The sequence below is a fragment of the Lytechinus pictus genome, chromosome 11 (assembly GCF_037042905.1).
Source record: "Lytechinus pictus isolate F3 Inbred chromosome 11, Lp3.0, whole genome shotgun sequence".
NCBI lineage: Eukaryota > Metazoa > Echinodermata > Echinoidea > Temnopleuroida > Toxopneustidae > Lytechinus > Lytechinus pictus.
In genome coordinates, this window is record NC_087255.1 from 22411958 (window position 1) to 22435284 (window position 23327).

Sequence of the window (23327 nt, forward strand, 5' to 3'; positions counted from 1 at the left end):
TTACCTTACACTATTCCTTCTTTAAGCGCATAGGGACATGCTATGCTATGTGTGATGCGCTATACAAGAATTGAGCATTATTATTATTATTATTATTATTTTCAAATCTTTAGGACACGGAACCCAGGGCTCCATAACACAAAGCATAACGATTGATCGTACGCTTGAGTTTTACGATTGATTGTACATTGTAGTCAATGCAATCAATCATGAAAATTTGTTCTACAATCACTGCTAAGCTTTGTGTTACAGGCTCCTAAACAGTGCTACTCAGCCAATCATTATCAATGATTTCAAAGAACTGGACAAAAATGCCAATTAAGTTGATACTGACATTTTGCAGGTCTTGGGTAGTAATGTGTAGAAAGTCTACAGAAGGAAATGTTCATATATTGGCCTTGTGAGTTTAGATCTCCCAGCCTTTACGCCATTTGTCACCATTTTCATCACCATCCTTATCTTCTATACCATGTTCATCATTGCCACTACCACCACCACCAGCATCACCATCATCATCACCACCTTCTATATCATCATCATCGTTCATCGTCATCACCATCATCATCACCATCACCATCATCATCATCACCGTCACCATTCTAATCATACCCACCCATCATGGTCATCACTGACAATGAGATCATCACAATTACAACCATCATGATCATTATCCTCACCATCTTCATCAACATGATGATAGTCATTATGATAATCATCACCACTGTCACCAGCCTAATCATAGCAATCATGGTCATCACCGCCATTACCTTCATCACCATCACAATAATCATCAACAGCCCCATCAGGATTATCATTACTATCATCACAAGTATCATTACCAAGTATTGTCGCATTCGCCATCATCAATTACTATCTAACACCATCATACCTATCACCAACATGACGTTGGTCTTCATCACCATAATGACCAATATCATCATCATTACGACTATCATCACCATCATCATGGTAACTCTCTGCCGAATCAAAATTGTTATACACCTGAACATCTGAATCGCCAAAGCTAATTTATTCACCAAGTCATTTACAAACCACAAGAACACAAATGTTTCTGTACGTTGTTTTTATTTCAACATAGAAAATGACACAGACAACATATCGAGATATATATTCTGGTTAACTTATGCAACAAAATGATACTTTATCATTATGAAATCATAGCCAATATTGTTTCCTGAATACATTCTTCATTTTCCAGTTTAAAATCACAAATAGATGCCACAAACATCATTTCTTGAAATATCAAATTCTTTTTGACCTATTCAATTTTGGAAAGCATTTAATGCTATTAATCTTCAAATACATAATTATGTTTAACTTGAAAATACTATTTTTTCTTTCTTGTCATTCTGATTAAATAACCAAATTTCAAAGCAATTAATATTGACTTGTTCTGTTTCAAGCATTATCACAAAACAATTTCAAATGTGAAAACTTTATTTTCAATGGCTTATTTTACATACACATACACAAAGCAGTTAACAGATGCATACAATGTAACACAAACTATACAAAATGTACAAAATAATTTACAAGTTTTTCCTACTTTTTAGGATTGTTGCTATAAAAGGTGACTTTGGTTCCATACAAAGTAAAGATGCTTTATGAATTATTACGAAAGTGCAATTAGCAAAATATAAATGGCTCTTCCATTCTGTTGCTACTTCTTGCAAGTCTGTGTAAACGAAACAAAGATTTGAGAATTTTTTCTCCCTTTCTCATATCCATACATACTTTCTTTGTTACTTCACAAAATGATATGTGGTCATTACCCCGCCAAAGGAGTTAAATATTACTCAAAGAACCATCAATTCATCATTTACCGTGAAGAACCTGTGTAATAATCTCTGTACGTATTCTCAATATTAATAATGCATTACCAATATGAAGTATCGACCTTAGCATGAAATAATAAAAAGCCCCTGCTTTACTTTAATAAAATCTCACTGCCCATGCAATGGAAAAATTACATATTCAAGTGACTTTGGATACTCCTATAAAGTGGTCTTAATATCGATAATTCATTTCTTATGTGACAAATATCAGCCTTACCATAAAAAAAAAATTAATAGCATCCGCTCTAACTAAAAAAAAATCTCATTGCCCATGCAATGAAAAATCAGATGTTCCAGAGACTTTGGATACTACTCAAATAAGGTGTTCATAATATTCATAATTTATTTCCTAGGTGACAAATATCAGCCATACCATAGAAAAAATAATGGATCCATAACTGCTGTATCCAAATAAAATACACTGTCTATGCATTGAGAAATAAAATCATATATTCATGATCATTATTTGAGGTTTGTTCAGAAATAAGCAGAAATCAAGGAATGTTTTTGTTTTCAACTTCCTACAGGGGCCTTCTTGGTACAGAGACTATTTTTCCCTGTATCTTTCAAGACGTTTCCATGGCAGCTGGTGTCTCTCCCTCCGGTACCAATTTCTTGGTTTTGATCTCCTGATGAAATAAGAGAATCACAGATGATATAAATTCACTGAAATCATAGTAGAAGTAACATATGATAGATAAAAGCAAAGATAGATGCAAGTTGTCATAATTACTCCGATGGTACCCAGCCTCGCCCGGCTGATGTTATGTAGCTTCCGGTACTAACGATAATCTCAAATTTTGTCTCAAAGTCACTGCTTTGACAGAAGTAAAATTCACCAATAGCTTATGCATAGTCCATATTTGACCCGCCGTGTATTATCGCACAAGCCTCCATGGTAGGGTAGTAAATTTCGGCCATTTTGATGCTAAAACCTTGAAAATGAAAACCATTTATCGATAAAATTATAAACTGAAGTTCATGATGACCTGATTTTTAAAAGGTCACCTGACATCTAAAACCCTTGCTTTTCAAATCACATGACTTCAAGCCAGTATTCCGGTTTTTCAAGTTCAAAGGATGTGGATAGTGAATCTCGACTAGGATGGAGGTGGGCTTGCCTGCACTCAACCGGTAAGATTTCTCATGATCCAGTGATAGTTGCACATGCTAAGGTATCAGAGTAACACTTCGGGTATTCAAATTCACGGACATGAAAATCTATGATATCTGAGCATTTGCATTTTCTGACATTAATTTTAAATTGAAATACTGAAAATCTGTCACATTTGCTCTGAGACAATGAAATGGCTTTAAATTTCAGTATTTTGCTAAGAATAAAAATCCATCCCAAATCAGGTTCTAAAATATCAGATTAGGAGAGGATATGAACTTGAAAATCTATAATATCTGAACATGCAAATTTTCTGGCATTCATTTTACATGGGAATACCAAAATTTCTGTCACATTTGCTCTGAGACAATCAAATGATACTATTTCAGAAGCTTATAACGGCATCGTTGATACTCACAGATGGCTTCTCCGGTGAGTGTTTGCTGTCTCCGTTCATGTCACCATTAGCCATGTGACCGTTGCCATTGACAACGGCAGAGTCTCCAGAGCCATTGACAGCTGGCTTGTCACCGTTCTCATCCTGTCGGCTTCTCTTGGGTTCGGCTGCGGCGGCATCGGTCTCCTCTGGTTTTCTCTGTGGTGGTAGTTTGTAACAATTCTGTCAGGTTTTTAGTTAATACAATGAAGAACAAGGCCAGACAGCAGAACAGACAATGCATTAGTATATGGATGATAAAGAAGGGTGAAAGAAATAAATGGCTAAGATCAGAAGCGCAAATCATAAATGGTAGTACCGGTAATGGTAATAAAAAATCATGTTGCACTCATCCGACCCAGCCATGAAATGTGAAAAAAAGGGTCGCTAGTTCTTTAATTTTTTAATTTTTTTTTTTAGCAAATCCATATATACAAATGCAAGTTTATGTGATATAATTTTAGAGTTTTGGAAAGAATTAACTCAAATTTGTATTTAATGGCTTTTGAAAAGCATGTTTGACTGCACGTCACATGCACAATTTTCTTTGTGCAGTGCAGAAAATGACCGTCCCAACTTTCTGATTTGGGTACATGAGGGCAACATAATTGTGTTTTTTTTAGGCCTAATATAAACAATATTAACAATCACACTAGTAAAAGGTGGATTGATAACACAGCAATGCAAAAGTCATGCCACTTGGAATAAAGAAAACCTGAAAATCGCCTAGGCTGAGGCATTTTGTATTTTTAAAAAGAGATGTGTTCTTTTTTCCCCACTGTTTGAACTCTAAAAATAAGTTGCTTGGGCCAGAATTTAAGCTTTTTCCTGAACAGTAACATCCCGAGATGGCACAAATAATGTACCTGATTTAGTGATTTAACAAATACTTTACCAGGAGAGTATAACATGTGTTTTTGAATGACAAAGTATTAATGCAGATATATAAAGGCATTCTATCCTGACATATAGTTTTCAATAGAAGCAGAAACAAGAGAACCAGGAAAATTAGATTTTAAACAAAATCTAATTATATGCAAGAAAATTACAGACTTTGATGGTGCAATTAGTCAAATATGGTCTGATTTCTTTAATGTATTCATTTTACTAAGGTAGAATACAAAAATATTTTTCACTGAAGATGATATTAGAATATCACACAATTGCCTGTATACAACGAACAGTGTTATTCAACAGCAAAGAAAATTAGATTTCATTGAATTTATTTCATTCTCTTAATACTAACATATTAATAACATTTATTTTTGCCCCTTTTTTATTCCAAATAGATGACAAGATGATAGAATGAAAGGAAAGAATTAACAAAATTAATGGATTAATCACAGGCATGAATGAATGAAATATGAAGAGTATATGGCACACATGCAGATTACATAACAAAATTAATTATGAAGACAAGGCCCAGTGCCTTCAACTTTTCACGGGAAAAAAACTCACAACTGATTTAATATTGAAATTGGCTTTAAAACCTAATGAATAAAAATCACTGCTATAAAATGAAATATCTACTAAATATCAAGCACATGCAATGATCAATAAACTGAATAAGAGAAACAATCTACAACATCATTAATATAGAACACAATCACTTATCAAAGAGCATGCAAAAATAGTTTCAAGATACAAATAACTGACACAAAATTTCCTGGAATGCTGCCCGGGGGATGTTTCATGAAAAGTTTAGTAATTCTCGCTACCCCAAATAGCGATTTCGCCGAGATCCGGGAAAATCCCTGTAACGTGCATTGCATTATGGGATAGCTTTTTCGGTATTACAACTTCCTGTTCGGAAGTCCAACGCACTGCATTTGCCATTTAGATCAACAATGCCGTCATGCACAACAACACAACGTAGCTTTCGCTCGGAAAGTTCGTGATCACAACCCTCTCTTTCACTAACAGTTTTACAGCCTTTTCTGCTAAAGTCACTAATTCTGCCTGACGCTTTCCATTGCACGGTATTCATCTGTCAGTTAAGATTTTTTTAAGTTCCGAAACTGATTTTTATCCATTTTGTGGTCGACGAAAAATTGAACGAAATGAATGCTGAATATATTTAGTGTCTAGTTGAATACGATCGTGATGTCAGGCCGGTCGCTAAATGCAAACTTTTAAGATATTCATTATTTGTTTGATTTTTTTATAACCAAATAAAAACATGAATAAAAATTATTCTCACGTGAAATATATTTTTTATTTTTATTTATAATTCAAATGGAATCAAAACTGACCAAATTTAATAAAAAGTATTATACTCTGTACATATTACGCTGATTGGCATCGATTTCAGCGTGGTGGAAAACTCAGTATCGCGAACCTCGCGCGAGCATGACTCTAAACCGGAAGTGGTGATGACGACCCGACGGAGTGAAAATTATCTCGTCTCGCGCATTATGAGATTTTTGTTCCTATTTGGGGTAGCGAGAATTGATTTTCACAGCCTGATTTCCCATCAGCCGATCAGATGACAGGATTTCGGTACCTTATAACAATAGTCAGTGAAAATCACTGAATAAAAGTTTCATGAAACACTCCCCTGTTCTATTGTCTGTCTAAACATAGCAAGAAATGCAAGCTCTCCCTAAAACAAGCTTGCATAGAAATAACCCGAAGTTTAGTTCACCTTTCCATTAAAAAAAATATCATTTTGTTGGTGGGGTGGTTACTGTTTGTGTATTCTTTATATACAAACCTTTTTCCTGACGAGATGTGAGATGTCTGTTACCGGCACGCTCTCAGCTTTCTTTACTGCAATCTGAAAAAACAAAATAGTTTGGATTATGTTTTGATATTTTCACTTTATATCTAACAAGTATATAAGGTTGGAGAGCAAAGAAATGTTGTTATAAATACTAACATATTTTTTTGTTTCAACACTATGACCCGTATTGTGAACTTGTTTTTAATTCTTACTTTGGTCTAAGGTTATGGTTAAACTATGGATAGCTAACTGTGACAAAAATCTCCAACAGTACATGTACAAGTTCAATTTAACAGCCAACTTGACATTCATATTTGTGAAGAAATAATAACTGACATTGTTTTCTTCACCTTCAATTCATGGGAAAAGACCAAAATCTACATAAGAAACTAATAATTCAAACAAACTTGAGATATTTTCAGCTTCCCATAATTTTACCAGAGATAGAGCATGCTATTAGTTTAACCGACTTCAGAGTACAGGCCTATAAATTGATAATTGTGTTCGGTGATCAATGATCCTAAAACAGCCTCATTAAAGCAACTTTGAAATAATAACAAGTTGTTCTTACAGTTGATATCATATTACCCACTTCATTAACATCAAATGAGGATTGTCTGATATAGCAATTTATGCAGACTGGATTATAGACAGTGAGCATGTCATGATCGATGATAAAAGTGTGGGTGAATAGTTCTTTTTACAAGGTGCTTGTAGCTGAGAGTTGCATGCATAAACTGGAATAAATCTATATCAGAACAGTTTGTTATTATTTTAAAGTTGCTGAATGACAATCCTAAGCACTGTTTGAAGACATTGCAATTTGTGAGATATTTCCTATTTTTGAGCAAGTGCCATGAGCGCCCAGCTGAGGCGGATACCGGCGCTTTACAAGAACCCATCATCATTATCATAAACTGGAAAAACCTATGAAACTGAAGCAACTGGAATGTCCTATGAAAGTAATATGTTGGCTCGTGGTGTGTTCTACGAGGTCCATATGCAAGAATTCACTTTTAAAAAGGATATCAAATAGTTGTTCATGACAACACTCTGTTAATTTGTTGGTCCCTCGTGATTTAAAAAAAAACGATTTCTCCATGTTCTGAAATATCTTTCAAAGATGCTGCTTAGTCTTGATAAAAAAAAAGTATAAAAGGTGTTTTCCATGGTGGAAGATATGTTGAAAGTGTCTGAATTCAGACTTCAGTGGTATCACTGGGATATTAGAGGTCATTTGTCTCCATGGGCTAACCTCGAAGTGGGGCCCATAACACAAAGCTTAGCAATGATCGTAGAACTTTTTTTTACAATTGATTGCATCGACTAAAATGTACAATCAATCATGAAAATCAAGTATGCGATCAATCGCTGTCCTTTGTGTTACAGGACCCTGGTTTATAAGCTCACCTGCTGGATTGGCTGTGCTGATGATGACTGGGCAAAGGCTGATGGAGCAAAGCCAGAAGAGGAGCCGGCGGCAAAACCAGAAGATGAGCTGGGTCCTGCTCCGTCGCTTGTTACGGCCTGAAGCTTCATCTCCTTAGCATCCTCAAGCTTTTTACAGATATTATAAAAAAATATAATAATTACGCAGAAGTCGATCACAAATTACATTCACCTTTAAAATCTATCATTTAAAGGGGAAGCTCACCCTCAAAATAAGTTGATTTTAATAAAAGCATAAAATATAAAAAAATATTGGTGAAGGTCTGATGAAATCCATCAAAGAATGAGAGAGTTATGGATATTTTAAGTTATGGTTGTGACATCACAAACAAGCAACTCCTTCATATGCCATGTAATATGAATTCAATAAATTTCTTACAGGAATATGATAAATATTTTCATCATAGCATTTTTTTTTTCATGCAAGATCTCAAGAATTTCCAGTGTGTGAATAGTATGAAGAAAAAAAAAACTCCCTTGTGTATGAATGCCCCTTAATTTCTTGAATGGGATGACTTACTTTGCTAACAATGTCTGGAAGCAGTTCTTTGAGTTCATCAATCTCCTTCTGGTCACAAACTATGGGGTCTTTCTCATCAGCTTTTTCTGAGCAAATAAAAGAAACACACTGTCATCAACCACTATAATTTTCCAAGATTTACAGGTATTACAACTCTGAATAAATGTCAATTCACCCAACATCCTAAATCGTATTTGGTATTTAAGGTAATTGGCATCATAAAAGCAAAATTTTGATTTTTAGCACTGTGTTCCTTATGATTTTCACGATATGTCATGCCTATTTTTTGCATTTTCAGTCAAAATGTGTGAGGTCTCCCATTTCCTAATGGACCTTGCGTGGTAACGGGTGTTCAAAATTTTATGCAAGTGGCATCATTGGAAAGGGAATAAAGATGAACTATCTTATAAACAATTGCTTTTTACATAGGAGCGATTTTGAATACATTGACTTTTAACTTTGACTTTGAATTCAACCACACATGTCAAAATATTTTTGGCCGAAACTCTACATACATAATATTCAATACCTTCTTAACCAATATTATAAAACTGGAGATATCATTTCTTGTTTTGTTTCTAGCCGTTCTGAAAGCTGGCATACATGATGCTTCCAGAAAAAAGTAGTCCTACATACAGGATGTTATGCAGGCAAGCCATAAACATGCATACAATATTTGATTTCAATTCAATGCTTAAATGATTGTGTGGTGTCTAAACACAAATGATTCATTTATCCCATTATGGAGACATTGTAATATACTAGCATAGAATGTTAATTGAATACTGTAACAAGTTTTGTTACATTGGGCAAGCTATGGGTGCCAAATCTAGTAATAGCTAAATAGTCTAATGTAAATAAACAATACACCTGTTGTGATTCTCATTTATGATTTATTCTTCCCCAGGAGCCTAGTAATGATACATTCATTTATCAATCATGTTTGAATGCATCACTTGTTGCAATGTCTGACAAGTCTCTGGCAAGCTTTTTTCAGAAGGTATGCACAAATTGGAGTATGTTTGTATACTGTCGATTCACTTTCTTCCATTGAAATACCATGTAACAGGTGAATGCAACAGCTTCTCAGGTATAAATCAAGAGTGTTTGAAAATAATTTGATGATTGTTGATTGTTTTGAAATGCGAACAAAGAGCCAGTGCAATAAAACAAATTAAAACACAAAAGAAATAAAATATACCTACCTTTTCCTTTCCCTTCCGTTTCTGAAACTTTCTTTTCCAGACTTTCTAGTCTCTTTTCAATGAGCTGTTTGGATTTTCTGTAATGCTGTATAAATAAAAAGAATGTGAAAATTAAATGAATTTGTCGCAAATATACTAATAGACACTTGGACTGCACGATTAAACAGCTGCTGTAAAATCATTTTGAATGTGTCCAAAGATTGAAATGACTAGTGCTGTCTGTCAAATACCGCTTTCATTAACTCGCTGGTCCAGACCAGCTCTGGATTAAGTCGTAAAATTTTGAGTTTATGAATGATGATGTCACTCACTATTCCTTTTGTCTTTTATTGTTTGAATAGAGGCGCGATAGCTCAGTCGGTAGAGCAGGGGATTCGGAGTCCAGTGACCCGAGTTCGATTTCCGCTTGGAGCGCTAGTACCCTTTGGCAAGGCATTAATCCTCATTACCAGGTTCTTCGGAGAGGACCGTAAGCTGTCAGACCTCTGGTTACTTGCTTACAAGCATTCATGCTTTCTTAGTAATCAGGTAACAAATCACCATCACCACCGCCAATAATTTCAATCTTTACGGAATTTACAATAAGGACCTTCTTGTTTGAACCACAAAATGTGAAAACATTGGTGATTACACATGTTCATGGAGGAATAAAACATTATTGCACATGACAATGAGATGAGAATATTTCATATTTCATATAATGAAATACAAAAGAAATAGTGAGTGGATGATGTCATCAGTCTCATTTGCATACTGATCAGGGTGTGAATATAACCATTTTGTGAAAATAATAGAAACTTTAATATGTCATAACTTTCTTACTTTACATCCGATTGAGATGAAATTTCATTGTTATGCTTGTTTAATTTTTCTCTTTTCATTCAAACCAACTTTTTTTGGGTGGACTTGACCTTTAAAAGAAAATCAGAACTCACCTCTATGGATTCATCAAACTTCTGGTCAAATGAACAAGCAAGACCAAGGTTGTAATGCCTGTAGCAATAGGTCAAAGAATATATTTAGCAAACTGATGTTCTATTATTTATTTATTATTTATTTATTTATTGGTATATATGCACATAAAAATTGACCAGCAGCACAAGCTGAAAGGGTCAATTTACAAAAATTCATGAAGTAGAATATACAAATATAACAAAGCAAATGAATAAAAACGTAATTACAGTATTCTATTCATTGAGTTAGATATTTAGTGCAAAGGTCTTCGAGGAGAAGTAATCAAATTTAATAGCATACGAACGAAGGCATATATCTAAGAATAGAATTATAAACTACTTTAGTTAAGTTTGTTGACATCCCTCCCCCAAACATTGGGGGAAATTTGAAATTTGTAGACTAGCATAATTGCCTGGGCATGATTCATGTTGCGCATGAACTATGCCCAGGATAGCCCAGTTATAAAACAGAAATTGTTATACTTAAAATCTTGTATGATTCCAAGTACTTGTATTCATAACGGCAACACTGTTGGACCGGTCATAGTAATGATAGTGCATTCATAAAGATATGCTATAATTACACCATCTAAATCTGGCCAGGTTCCCTTCCCATAATTCAACATTTTAAGCAGGGTAGTCTTGTAATATAAGCCCTCTTGAATAAAACATCAATTAACTGCTCGATACATTAATAGTGTCATACCAAATAATAATAACGTTAACAATTAGCAAAACAAGTACTTTTCCCCTTTAAATATTTTAGTTTCTCTATGCAAATAAAATCACAGCTAATTCATTCACTGTGTAATTGACAGTTATCTCGAAAGGTATATTTTTAAACCATATATTTATAACACACAGTCAACGAGTGAGCATATACAGTGTTGGGAAGTTCGCTCCCCCTTTAAAGGTAAAAGCGAGTAGTTGCACCTAACAATTTCATGAGAAAGTCTTTAAAAATCAAGGTCAATTGTCACCATATTATCATAGATCTAGATCAAGTAAATTAACATAAACTTAATTCTGTGAAATCATGAAATCTTAGCTGAAAATCGATGAATCTGAAGATCACCAACAGAAAAAAGCATAGATGTATATGGGACAGTGTACTAATATTGCTTGGAAAAAGACCTGAGAACAGTTTTTGGAACTGAAGTGGCTACTGGGTATAAATTTTGTTATCATTACTATAACTATCATTATTATTATTACATTTTGGTGAAATTGCAAGCTTTTTTTTGCTCATTTCTCAGCAATTGCACATTTTCTCCCAGAGCCATTTGGCACATATTTTTCATTCATACATAGAGACACTTGGGTGGTAATTTTATTGGATTCTGTAAAAACCCATTTTGAGAACATTACCAGGGCCCCATCTTACAAAGAGTTACGATTGATCCAATCAGTCATAACTCTATGGAAATCAATGAGTGTCATATTTTTTTCCAACAGGAAATTTGCAAAATGTCCTTTGTAACAAATGCGAAACACGCCAAATTGTCAAGAAAATAATTAATTTATGAATTTACATCATATCTAGAAAATGTTTTGAACAAATTTGCAGTTTAGATGTTGATGTTGCTGGCCGTCTATAGTTGTAGTTGATCGGATCAATCGCAATTCTTTGTAAGACAGAGCCCAGGTATGGCATTCATCTTTAAAGTGGGAGGGAACTGACCCAACACTTTTTGTGGTCTCTCATTAGATAATCATAAATAAAAATACAGAGAATGAATTAGCCTATTATTTTATGCATACAGAGAAACTAAACATATATATATATATATATATAAATAATATATCTGTAAAGCGCTTAGAGACGTCGTTCCGATGTGTTAATAAATGCGGATTATTATTATTACTTAACAGTTTTTAGAGAGTAAAGTACTTGTTTTGCGGTGACATGACATTGCTCCGGGCTTTATTTCATTGAAGATATAGGGTTAGGGTCAGAATAGGGTTTCACGTTGGGTTTAGGATAGGGTTATCGTGTTAAATCAAGGGTTGACGTTGGTTATTCCGTTTGTGTGTGGAATTCACAGCGGAGCAATTGTCGCCGGAGTAAATGTCATGGAACCTGTTTTGCTACATGGCAACATAATAAGTGTGGTAGAAAAGCACTTGAGTGGTGAATTAGTATGTTATCATTCAAGTGGGCCTATATTACAAGACTAATTGAGGACTTAAGCTGGCCCTATTAGGCTACTGGTTCATTTCTGCTTTAAAGGATACGTCCCTGCGATGAGTCTACTTTCTGGGTCCAGGTACTTCTTCTGGATCTCAAGGCAGGCATTGAAGTCTACAATACTCTGTGCGTATTGTTCAGTTTCTAGTCCTAGTTCTCCCAGCTTGAGATGGATCTGAGAAACTTTCATCTGACTCTCTTTATCTTCTTTCCTGGAGAAAATCAGAAAAATAAAAACAAAGAATAAACAAAACCTCATTTTATTTCTTGTATATACTAGCAAATGTTTGTAACTGTTGCAGAGTGTCACTCAAGTGGGGGATGTTTCTCAAAGATTGAAGTATGACTTAGAGTCACACTGAAGTGTCAACGCGTACATGATATGCAACGCGCAATCTTATTGATTGATACATAGTAGTGAGCGTCCTCTTGGCATGATTTGACCAATGCAGTCATGCATTTCATACCAAACGCAACTAGGCATTTAAGTGCGACTCAAGTCATACTTAAATTTTTGTGAAACACCTCCCAGGTTACTTTGTAGATTTTGTTTATACAACTGATTCTGCCTAAGATGATTGATCGATTGAATAAAGTTTGACTAAAGTCTGAATATTAATCTATAGTTATGTACAATACAAAAAAAAACCCACTAAGTTTGACTAGCAGAAATCCAAGAGTTCATTTTAAAGGTCAAGTCCACCACAGAAAAATGTTGATTTGAGTAAACAGAGAAAAATCAAACTAGAATAACGCTGAAAGTTTCATCAAAATCGGATGTAAAATAAGAAAGTTATGAAATTTTAAAGTTTCGCTTATTTTTCACAAAACGGTGATATGCACAACTCAGTGACATGCAAATGAGACAGTCGATGATGTCCCTCACTATTTCTTGTTTTTTATTGTTTTAATCATACAATTTCATTTTTTAGAAATTTGGCAATAGGGACCAACTTGACTGAACTATATAGTATTAAACAATGCTAATTCCACATGATCAGGGAGGAATTAATTGTTGTTTCACTTGACAATGAGGAGAAAATTTGAATATATCATATTTCATATAATAAAATACAAAAGAAATAGTGAGTGGATGACGTCATCAGTCTCCTCATTTGCATACCGACCAGGATGTGCATATAACTGTTATGTTAAATTAAGCGAAAATTTAAAATGTAATAACTTTCTTATTTTACATCCGATTTTGATGAAATTTTCAGTATTATGCTTGTTGGATTTTTCTCTTTTTATTCAAATTTAACTTTTTGTTAGGGTGGAATTGTCCTTTAATAGAATTAAAAAAAATATAATAACCTACTTGCTGATGATGACTCTGGAGAGTTCCAACATCTCCCAGGCTAATTGGAAGTTTGAGATGTCATCTCCATCTTCTTTCTACAAAACAAAAAAAAATGTTAACTTTTGCTTACTGCTGATAAAAATAGAAATCAAATCAATCATTCAATGAAGAGCATTCCAGATATTGGAAATATAACAGTTCTGGGCAAGTATAGGCCCGAGTTCAACTTACCTATACCTTATGTAGTCCATTTTCCACTCCTTGTGAGTATTTCAGACACTTCATGGCAATCTTAATATCTTTAGTGATTTGCATTTGCCTTTACAGAGCTCTACCCTTTGCAAATACAACTCACTGGATCATGATTCAACTGCATCAATTAAGCCAGGTTTTTATCTTTTATTATTCCTAAAGGAATACTTCAGAAAGGCAACATGGAGACCACAAAGCCGAGTCAACTATGTTTACTTTTATACAGCTCCCCGATTATGACGGTTCCTGTTGACTAAATTAACTCAAAAAGCTTGACATTACTGAGCCATATTGATATTTTTAGAATTCAATTTACAATCTTACATTTATACATGAATGGGTTATTTTTTACTATTACTTTTGCTACTGTATTGTGTTTATTTCTCCCTGAAATGAATAATAATAATAATGAACATGTATCATACAGGGCTTGAATAACAAATTCATAGGGGCAAGGCCTTTTTTTTTAAAGGGGCACTTACAGGGTCGGAAGGCAGAGCTCACTTTAGGAAGCATCTAAGGCCAGCAAAAAAAAAAAGGATCAATAGTACCGCATTGTATTGAAGTTATTATTGTTAGTTTTTCACTGCATCCATGGATCTGCCCCAGAATGTAATGTTAATTTGTTGATGCCATACAATCCTCCTCGACGTTTACGATCTTCCGATTCAAAATTGCTTACAGTTCCTAAATCCAAGAAATCATGGGGGATCGGTCATTTGCACATGCTGGGCCATCCTTGTGGAATCAGTTGCCATATTCCATTCGTAGTATTTCAAATATCGATAATTTCAAAATTACTCTAAAAACCCATTTGTTTAAAATTGCCTTCCAGTAGTTTCCTTTCATTGTCATGACTGTCATTCTTTTATCTTTGTCACTTCCTGTACCGTGTAATTTTTCTCTTATTTCCTTTTCGCAGCGCCTTGAGCACATAATCAATGTGGATTTGGCGCTTAAGAAATACTCTATTATTATTTATTATTATTACTTTCCATTGGGATACATGACCTGGATAACCATTGGGAACAATGGACACAGGCCAAAAGGGGAACTTATTTTGGCCTACAAATATTTGGAATGGCATCAAAGCCATTTCTGAGGGCATCAGTAGGGACAGTGATTTTCCGCGATCGCGGAAAACGGACGGAATTCACGGAAAGGGCCTTTTGAAACGGAAAGTGGCATTTCAAACGGAAAATCACGGAAAACGTATTTTCCCTCAAAATACACAGAATAGCAACAGAAATTACTCCAAAATCACAACAAAATGAGAATATTAAATGGCCACAAAACCCCATAAAACACGATCTCTCTTCGCTACTATCATGACAATTCACACATCGTGACTGCACTCGACATCAGCACACTCGATTGTACCCCGCACCCGTCCCGTACCCGGCGCGGCCGGCCGGGTTGGGCTTCATGCACACATATCGTTCAACTACACGGTCGTGTGTTGCTGCCCTCTACGTTTGAAGATGTAACAGCACGATATCGTGGTCTTAAAATCCAAGATGGCGGATTGGCAAAAGCCGTTGACTGATGATAACGATGTCCAAAAAACCCCAAAATTATCGATGAAATATCATTTTACCATGAAATAATGCTAATAATGTGAAAGGTGAGGATGTATGCATGCTAAATGGGTTTGTAAAAATATTTTATGCACCCGCATAGATCCGATTAGAACGGATTCTATTGTGTTGTTGGTACAGTAGCAGATACAAATTTTGACCAGTGCGATTCAATGTGTAAACGGAATTGTCACTTTTCCGTGTGTACAAAGTCTATGGGGAAACGGAATTTCCGTTTTCTGACATGCTGAAACAGAATTTGAGATTTTCTGAAACGGAAAAGGCAATTTTTTTAAACGGAAAATCACTGTCCCTACATCAGAAGCCACGGTCTTGGATTAAGTTTAGCCCTGGCCATTGCCAAAATCAAAATAATCCCAGGCCATCACTGCCAGATTGATTAACATCAATACCTATCATTGGGCTTGAAAGATTTTTTTTCTGGTGCTCTTTTAATCACGTCCCCATTCAGGCTGTAATAAAGAAATGTGTCCTATACTGAATTATAGGTTGGATTATTTATGTATTAACTACCACAGGTTGTTATATTTCCAAGATATTTAGGCCTGTATTCTGAATTATGGGGAGCCAAAAATTTGAAAATTGTATATTTCATATGTTTACTATTTTGTTTCCTTTTGCTTTTATAATGAAAAAATAATAATTCAAAATTCTTCAGTTATCATTTCCAGACAATTATGAACAATTTGAGATGTCAAATGAGTTAATAAATTGGATCTGTACTGTTAGGGATTTGTGCCCTGATTGGCTCTCCATAGTTAAACCACAACTTTAAACCAAGGTTTAATTTATACTCAAGTTCATAATACTAGCCTAAGAATTTCATTTCTGAGGAATTACCAGTATATATCCTGACTCACCTGTTCACCATCTGCAGAGGGTCCAGCAGCTTCCTCATCTTCGTCATCATCTGTAGCATGAAAAATAGTAGTTTGTGTCCTGTTACTAAATACGTACGACTACAATAGCTTCTTAATTCCATTACAAGAAGTGTATGGAACATGGGGCTATGAGAAATTGTGAAAGGTTCCACTAAATGTCAAAATTCAATTAATTTTTTTTTCAAGTTTAGGTATCCATTTTTCTTGATAAAACATAAAATAAACATGACAAGTATGCCTGCGAATTGAAGATTTAAGAGTAAGCATTTAAAATAAACAGATACATGTATAGGTGTAAAAAAAAGTTGGTAATAGACATTTTTCTGAAATCAACATTCGTAAAAATCAATCATCTTTAAAAATTCATTTTACACACAAAATGTAACATATTCATACTCAAGACATTGAGATAAAACACATTTTTACTACTTTAAAATTACCGTAGTTATTATTCTTTTTCAAATAATATAACATAATGTATGAAAACTAAGCAGAAAGATGAAATGAACATGACACAAGCTTCACAAATATCACAGGTTCACAAATGCACTATTTGATAAGAAAGATTATTAATATCAAAGTAATGGATATTGTAATTTCTTTCATTTTAAGTACTACCATAGGTACAGTGACACTGGAAATTACAAAGCATTCAATGGCTTGGAGATACAAACCATTGTTAACCCTGAAATATATTGCGAATGGGGAGGAGGGCAGGTTGTAGGTGAGTGATGACCCCAAAATTAGATGGCATTAATGATCTTTCTTTTTTTTAATCGATCGAGTTTCGGATTTTCATAGAAGTCTGATGAAATGGGTTAGTTTGCAGTGAAAACCAGACAAAGAAATTTGGCTTTAAATAAAGACATTCCTATTATTCTTCAAAGAAAGTGACACAAGATGGCCAAAGCACTGAAAACAAAAAGCAAAGCTATTTCATGCAGAAAAGGGGATGCTTAAATGCACATCCAACAAAATAATCATTAAAATTTACCTTTGAACAAAAACAATAAACACCACCATGAGAGATTCAAAATTCTGATTTCTGTTAATCAGGCTAGACAAAAATTGTATGTATACTAAAATAATTCAATATTTCACAAGCATGCAAATAAAACTAATTCACAAGTTCACAGGTTACATAATTCAAATCCAAACAAAGCAGATTTCAAGATTTAGAATGCATTTATTTTGATGTTAGAGGTGAATTACATAACTTGACACAGACACTTATTTAAACTCATGAAAATACTTTGATACCTTTAGTTTTACTTTTGGCTTCATCTTCTTTCTTCTCTGCCATTGAAGTATCATCCTTATCTACTTTTTCAGCATCTTTCTTTTCAGTCTCCATCTTGTCAGATTTTTCTTTATCCTTCTTTTCTTTATTTTGCTTTAATTCTTTTTTCTTTGCATCTTGATCTTCAACTTCCATTTCTACATCTTTCTTGTCATCCTTCTTTTCTCCAACTACCTTCTCTTGATCTTTCTTCTCTTCTTCTTTCTTCTCGTCTTTCTCCTTCTTTGCAGCTTCTTTCTTTTCATCCTTCTTTTCTTCTTTTTCATCCTTTTCTTCAACTACCTTCTCTTGATCTTTCTTCTCCCCTTCCTCTTCTTTCTTTTTGTCTTTCTCCTTTGTAGCTTCTTCTTTCTTGTTATCCCCACCCTCTTCCATCTTTTCATCTTCTTCCCCCTCCCCTTCCTTTTCCTTATCTTCCTTCTCCGATTCTTCACTTTCAATATTAGCCTCCAGGGCATCTTTAACTTGCTGTATCACTTCTTCTCGTTCTTTGGCTGAAGGAGAGATAATTTAAGTGTTTGGACAATGGAAAAGTTATTTTGGAATTGTGCTTAATGATCATACCTTCTAAAATACAATTGCCCTAGAAATTTTGGATTTAGCAGAGAAGATTAGAAGTCTATTGTTTCGGTGCTTAGCTTCAGCATAAAACTTATAGGCCTAAGTACTCAAATTGACAAATGCATTTCTGATTTGAGTTTGTTTCCGTTTCTCAATAGGGGAAAGATGACTGGTTCATTACTATTTTTATCAATTATCATATTGACATAAATACCCTTGCATTAATACTGTACTGAAACTGAAAGTAGAAAATTCCCCAAAAGCCACTACCTGTACAGATAGAGTCATGAGGCAATATCAAATTCCGAGATAAAAGATATCTTAAGATGATTAATAACATCGGAAGACAGATGGCAATATACAATAACTCCATTAATGTAGCTAACAGTTATTATTTCTATTAGATAGAAACAAATTTCTGGCTTGCGATCAGTAAATGAGATATACACGATCTATAAAAAAAATGTACTGGATGCATGGTAGAAATTTGAATCTTCAACATCAAACTTCTCCAGCAAGCCTTACATGTACATTCCATTCAAAGAAATCTTAGCATAACACTCCCAAAGATGTGAAATCAGACAAATTAGTGTTAGATTCTAGAATTGCATGCTTATACCTCGGTCACATTTCCCCTACGGCGGCCTTACAGCGAGTCGAAAACAGCAGTTTTATTCATTTTTATTCAAACTATCTATATGTAGCTGGTACAAAAAAAAGGATAAACGGCTGTTTTCAACTTGCCGTACGGCCGCCGTAGAGCAAATGTGACTGAGGTATTAACCACCTAAAAGTGAAACTGCACTCATCAATTCACAAGCCCAGGAGAAAGCAAGAATGTTAACAAAAGCTTGAATGACTTCAAGCAAAGAAAAGATCAAGGTCATGAACTACAGATCTCATCATTCAAAGAAACCAAGAAAATCTTGTATTCAAGCAAAAGAATGTTTGAATGTAGATGTACACTAGACTAGACTATCAAAATTCACAAAGATCCTTTGTAATTGTACCTTGTAACGAGGCATTTCTATGAAGCTGTTTCTATGAATGAACTATTTAGAATCCAGTTTGCATAAATTTACTAGTCACGATACTTGACAAATTCTTTGGATGTAGAGAACAATTGTCCAAGTATGCAAAAATGTTGTTAGTTTGAACCTATTGTTCAGTAGAGTATTTTCTAGTCTAAATGGAAGCAACTGATTGTTTAAATAAAGAAGCAGATGGCTCATAGTTTCAAGAAGCTTTAGCTTGAATTCACAAGTCAATGACACACCCAATAAGCGCTTTAGATTACTGTAATTTAAATTCTTTTAGATTCCTTTTAAATAGACAAAGCAAATGGCATCCTATTCAAATTGGATGATCCAAGACAGTGTAGAATTCAATCATCCCCAGTGAATGACCATTGATAAACTGACCATCTAAATACCAGGGAATGTAATCTATCACCTCCAGCTAATTCTACACTTATCCAAATCTATCTAATCTTGGGTGAATTCTACACATTGCTCTTTTCCTTTCAGTTGCATTTATCCATTACTTTATTTCAAAAGAGTGGGTTGATTTTATCTAACATTTTATCTATTTAAATTGTAAAGATTGAATTAATCGGGGCTTCTTTTAAAAATATTTTTAATGCTCCATATATGTACATGCAAGATAGCAAATGAGCTGTCCTTTATTTCCAATGAAAAATAAACTTGAGCCATCCTCTATAAAGATATACCAATAACCATTTTACCTTCTAGCTGGTCTGCACTTTCTACCCTACTTCCAGTGCAACTTTGCTTTCCTTCTCCTTCTTCGTCGGAATCTGCCGAGTCGGCTGAATCATCTGGGACCCCCTGCAGAGCGTTGCCAAGTACACCATTCTCCATGCTCGCTAGTTCAAGAAGGGAGCATCCATATTGATAGTACGCATCCCCACACTCCTCCGCAGTCTCGCCATATTTAGATGACCTGCAATTTAAATGTGCAAGATATATACACGATTGAATTAATGGATTCTGAAATCTTCATTTTCCATAGATTCGATGACGGACCACCCAGTTTCAGTACACAATGGGATATAAATGTAGTTACATTTATCTACTAAAAAGAATAACACTTTCACTCTGTAATGTTAGAATTAATGTAATCAAATTGATTTAGTATAAAATAATAAGGGTAGGTCTGCAAGAAATGGAGTAAAGACTAAAATCATTAGATTAATTGAATACTAGGATTCTATCACAGACCTCTAAAATAACACAACTCTTGAATTTCAAAGGAATATTTTCCTTCATATTTTGATTTGTGTGCATTCTGCAACCTTTGAATTCAGTAATCAAAGTATTTTCTCAATCCAAGGGAATTGTTCTTTTTAAGTAGACCAGCTATAAGGCTTGGAATAATGTACATGACCAATCAATAAAAATTACTTGTTTCCTAAAAAAAAATCATTAAATGTAGATCTATAGATGTAAAACTGAAAGAAGGTGACAATTTTGGACAGACAAAAAAGGTCAGTTTGTCTCATGTTAATATGCTTAATAGATAATGATGATCTTTCAGATAAAATAAGAAATAAACCATGTTTTTTTAATTGATTTTTTTTTTTTGGGGGGGGGGATCTACTGAAATAAGATAAATCGTACAGCAGTTCACAAGCTTCTTGGAAACACTGGACAGCAGCTGGAGGGTCACCAACCACAAGATTCCTCTTCCCCTGGCCCATCAATTCTAAGGCTTCAGCATCAACGTCTTCAGGGCTGAAATGAGAAAAATAATGTAATAGGTCACTCATCATACAGAATTCAATTGACAAATGAAATCTGAATATCAAATATCACTCCAAGCATCAATCCAAACAAACGACAAGAAACCAAAGTCCAATTTGGCTACTTCATCATTTTGTCACTCACATGTATTGCGAGGTTAGTATATGTTCAATAATTTATTAGACCCTACTGATTTGTCATAATTAGTCATTCTATTTGACCTTTAGAATTTAATTTTTAAATAAAATTATAGACATGATAAAAGTTTCTTGACTACGAGGCCAAACTTGACCTGTTGATGATTTATAAATGCAAGAGACAGCTAAAAATCTTTAAGTCATCTTTAATAAAATTACTCCAACTTTTAAGCATGCCATTGCCAATTTTGAAAAGTAAAAATGCTGCTCAGCTCACCCGGCATCTTCTTGTTCCACCTCTTCGATTTCAGCAGCAGAACTTGATCCAGGTTTGTCTTCTTCCGTCCCAAGCATTTTTGTGTAGTCTAGACTTTGTGTGTGACTGCTCAAGAAAAAATGTTCCCCACTGAACCGTCTTTAACCAGGCTTAGCGTTTCCTAATTGGGATAGAGTGATCTGGTGATTTGAACAAGTTTTCTCAGTTGACTCGACTCTGAACTTTAATTGAAGACTCGAGTTGGAGTTTGTCAAGATGACCACCTGCCGACGATACTGTCATACATTCGAAGAAGCAGAAAGATGTCCCCAGCTTACAGTTACCCCTTCTGTTTTCTTCAGAATCAGGCTTTGACTTTGTCTTTGACAATGACAGGTCTAACTTTACTCTTACTAGCTCACTCACTGTCCAAAGCAAAAGGCTAATTACATGAATTAATAAGCATAAGCTGCATGCAGCTCTCTCTGATACTGAGCGAGTGTATGTGAGTCAGTGACAGAGGCCTAGAAGTGTGTATATGTTTGACTGTCACTACACTGCCAAACTCCTGCCGTGCCTGAGAAAGGATCCGTGAACAGTTAAGTTAGGAGTCGGGCGCTCGAGCCTAGCCTCCGCCTACGCCACGGCGTAGTTTCTTGCCGACAAAACGTCACAAAGACCAAGTCAACAACAAAATTAAACGTTAATATTTCGACTTCAATGCAATGAAGTCAAAATAATATTCCCTCCCAGTCGCAAGACCAAGATATCACACATGTGAATATCAGATTCAGGAGGGAGTCTGTCCTGGATCTACAATGAATGACGAATTGTCTTCGATAGAACAAACTCGATCTCCTGAAAATTTCAATGAATGTTTTGCACGTTTTATGTACGGGCTCGAATCGTCTACAGGAATAACAAAGGAGTCGCCCCCAGATAACTCTGTTGAACGAAATTCGTACCTACCGGTACGTGTAAGTAAGATTTTGCTTGTGATCAAAATAATCGCAGGATCGGGACGTTTACGCCCCTTTACGCCCATATACCCTTTAAGTTAGTGGGGAGATCGATGCCCGGACGCGACGATACGTAGATTTGAATGAAAAGCAGAAAAGAAGAAGGGAAAAAATGGGTGAAAGACTTTCACAGAAGATTCGATGAAAATCCGTCGAAGAATGAGACTCCAGTGGCCCGAAATCTATATAGCATGTCATGTATAAATTCCATTAAAAAAAATTTGAATAAAAAAGATAATCAAGTTGGATGATTCATTAGTGGCCTAGCTTTCGTTTTAACATCATGTAAATAATGTTATTGGAAGACCCAGATGAAACTATACCACGGATTGACCTAAGCATAATGAACTCAAAACAATTAACCTTATAAAGGAAATGTGATGGCTTTGGCATCGGACAGCAGATGTACTCCCAGTAAAAAAAAAGTTAAATTAAACATTGTATGCCTATATTATTCATGACTGAGCATCTATTTTACCTGTAGGCCTACTTGTCAGTATATACTCAAGTACTTTCCTGTGTTCAATGATGATATATACAAATAGGCCTATAGGATAGCCCTACGACGCCTTTAGGGCCAACATACCTATACATAAAAAAAAATAATGAATTAAAAGGGGGGCAGTGGCGGACCGTGACCCGGAGGAGACAAAGCATTGGAGGGGCACAGCATTGTTCACAAACAAGTGCCCCTCCAATCATTGTCTCCTCCGCGGGTCACGGTCCGCCACTTGGTAGGCCTATGGGCCGCGATCCTTCGGTATCCCTTTCAAATATCATGAGGAAATTCAGTGTAGTTGGGGCCTTATTTAAATGGT

General features: G+C 35.0%; 1 protein-coding gene across 1 annotated transcript; it reads right to left on the bottom strand.

Moving 5' to 3' along the window:
* Positions 1-1069: 1069 nt before the first annotated feature.
* LOC129271009 (histone-binding protein N1/N2-like) lies at positions 1070-22401 on the bottom strand. Its single transcript, XM_064107114.1, has 14 exons — positions 21512-22401; positions 20975-21088; positions 20080-20297; positions 17735-18268; positions 16454-16503; positions 13762-13838; positions 12491-12655; positions 10238-10295; positions 9303-9387; positions 8098-8183; positions 7539-7685; positions 6120-6182; positions 3389-3565; positions 1070-2485 (listed from the first exon to the last, which is right to left on the bottom strand). Exons 1-14 carry the CDS (start codon positions 21586-21588, stop codon positions 2423-2425), a joined length of 1914 nt encoding a protein of 637 aa, XP_063963184.1. The 5' UTR covers positions 21589-22401; the 3' UTR covers positions 1070-2422.
* Positions 22402-23327: the final 926 nt, after the last annotated feature.

What these genes read in the sequence shown, in the direction of transcription:
- LOC129271009 (XM_064107114.1), bottom strand. Translation starts at nt 21,588, where the DNA reads ATGCTTGGGACGGAAGAAGACAAACCTGGATCAAGTTCTGCTGCTGAA. An exon ending in AACGGAAGGGAAAGGAAAAG is followed by an intron (nt 8,184 to 9,302) that starts GTAGGTATATTT and finishes TTATTTGCTCAG; the next exon opens with AAAAAGCTGATGAGAAAGAC. An exon ending in CAGCACAGCCAATCCAGCAG is followed by an intron (nt 6,183 to 7,538) that starts GTGAGCTTATAA and finishes TTGTTTTTTCAG; the next exon opens with ATTGCAGTAAAGAAAGCTGA.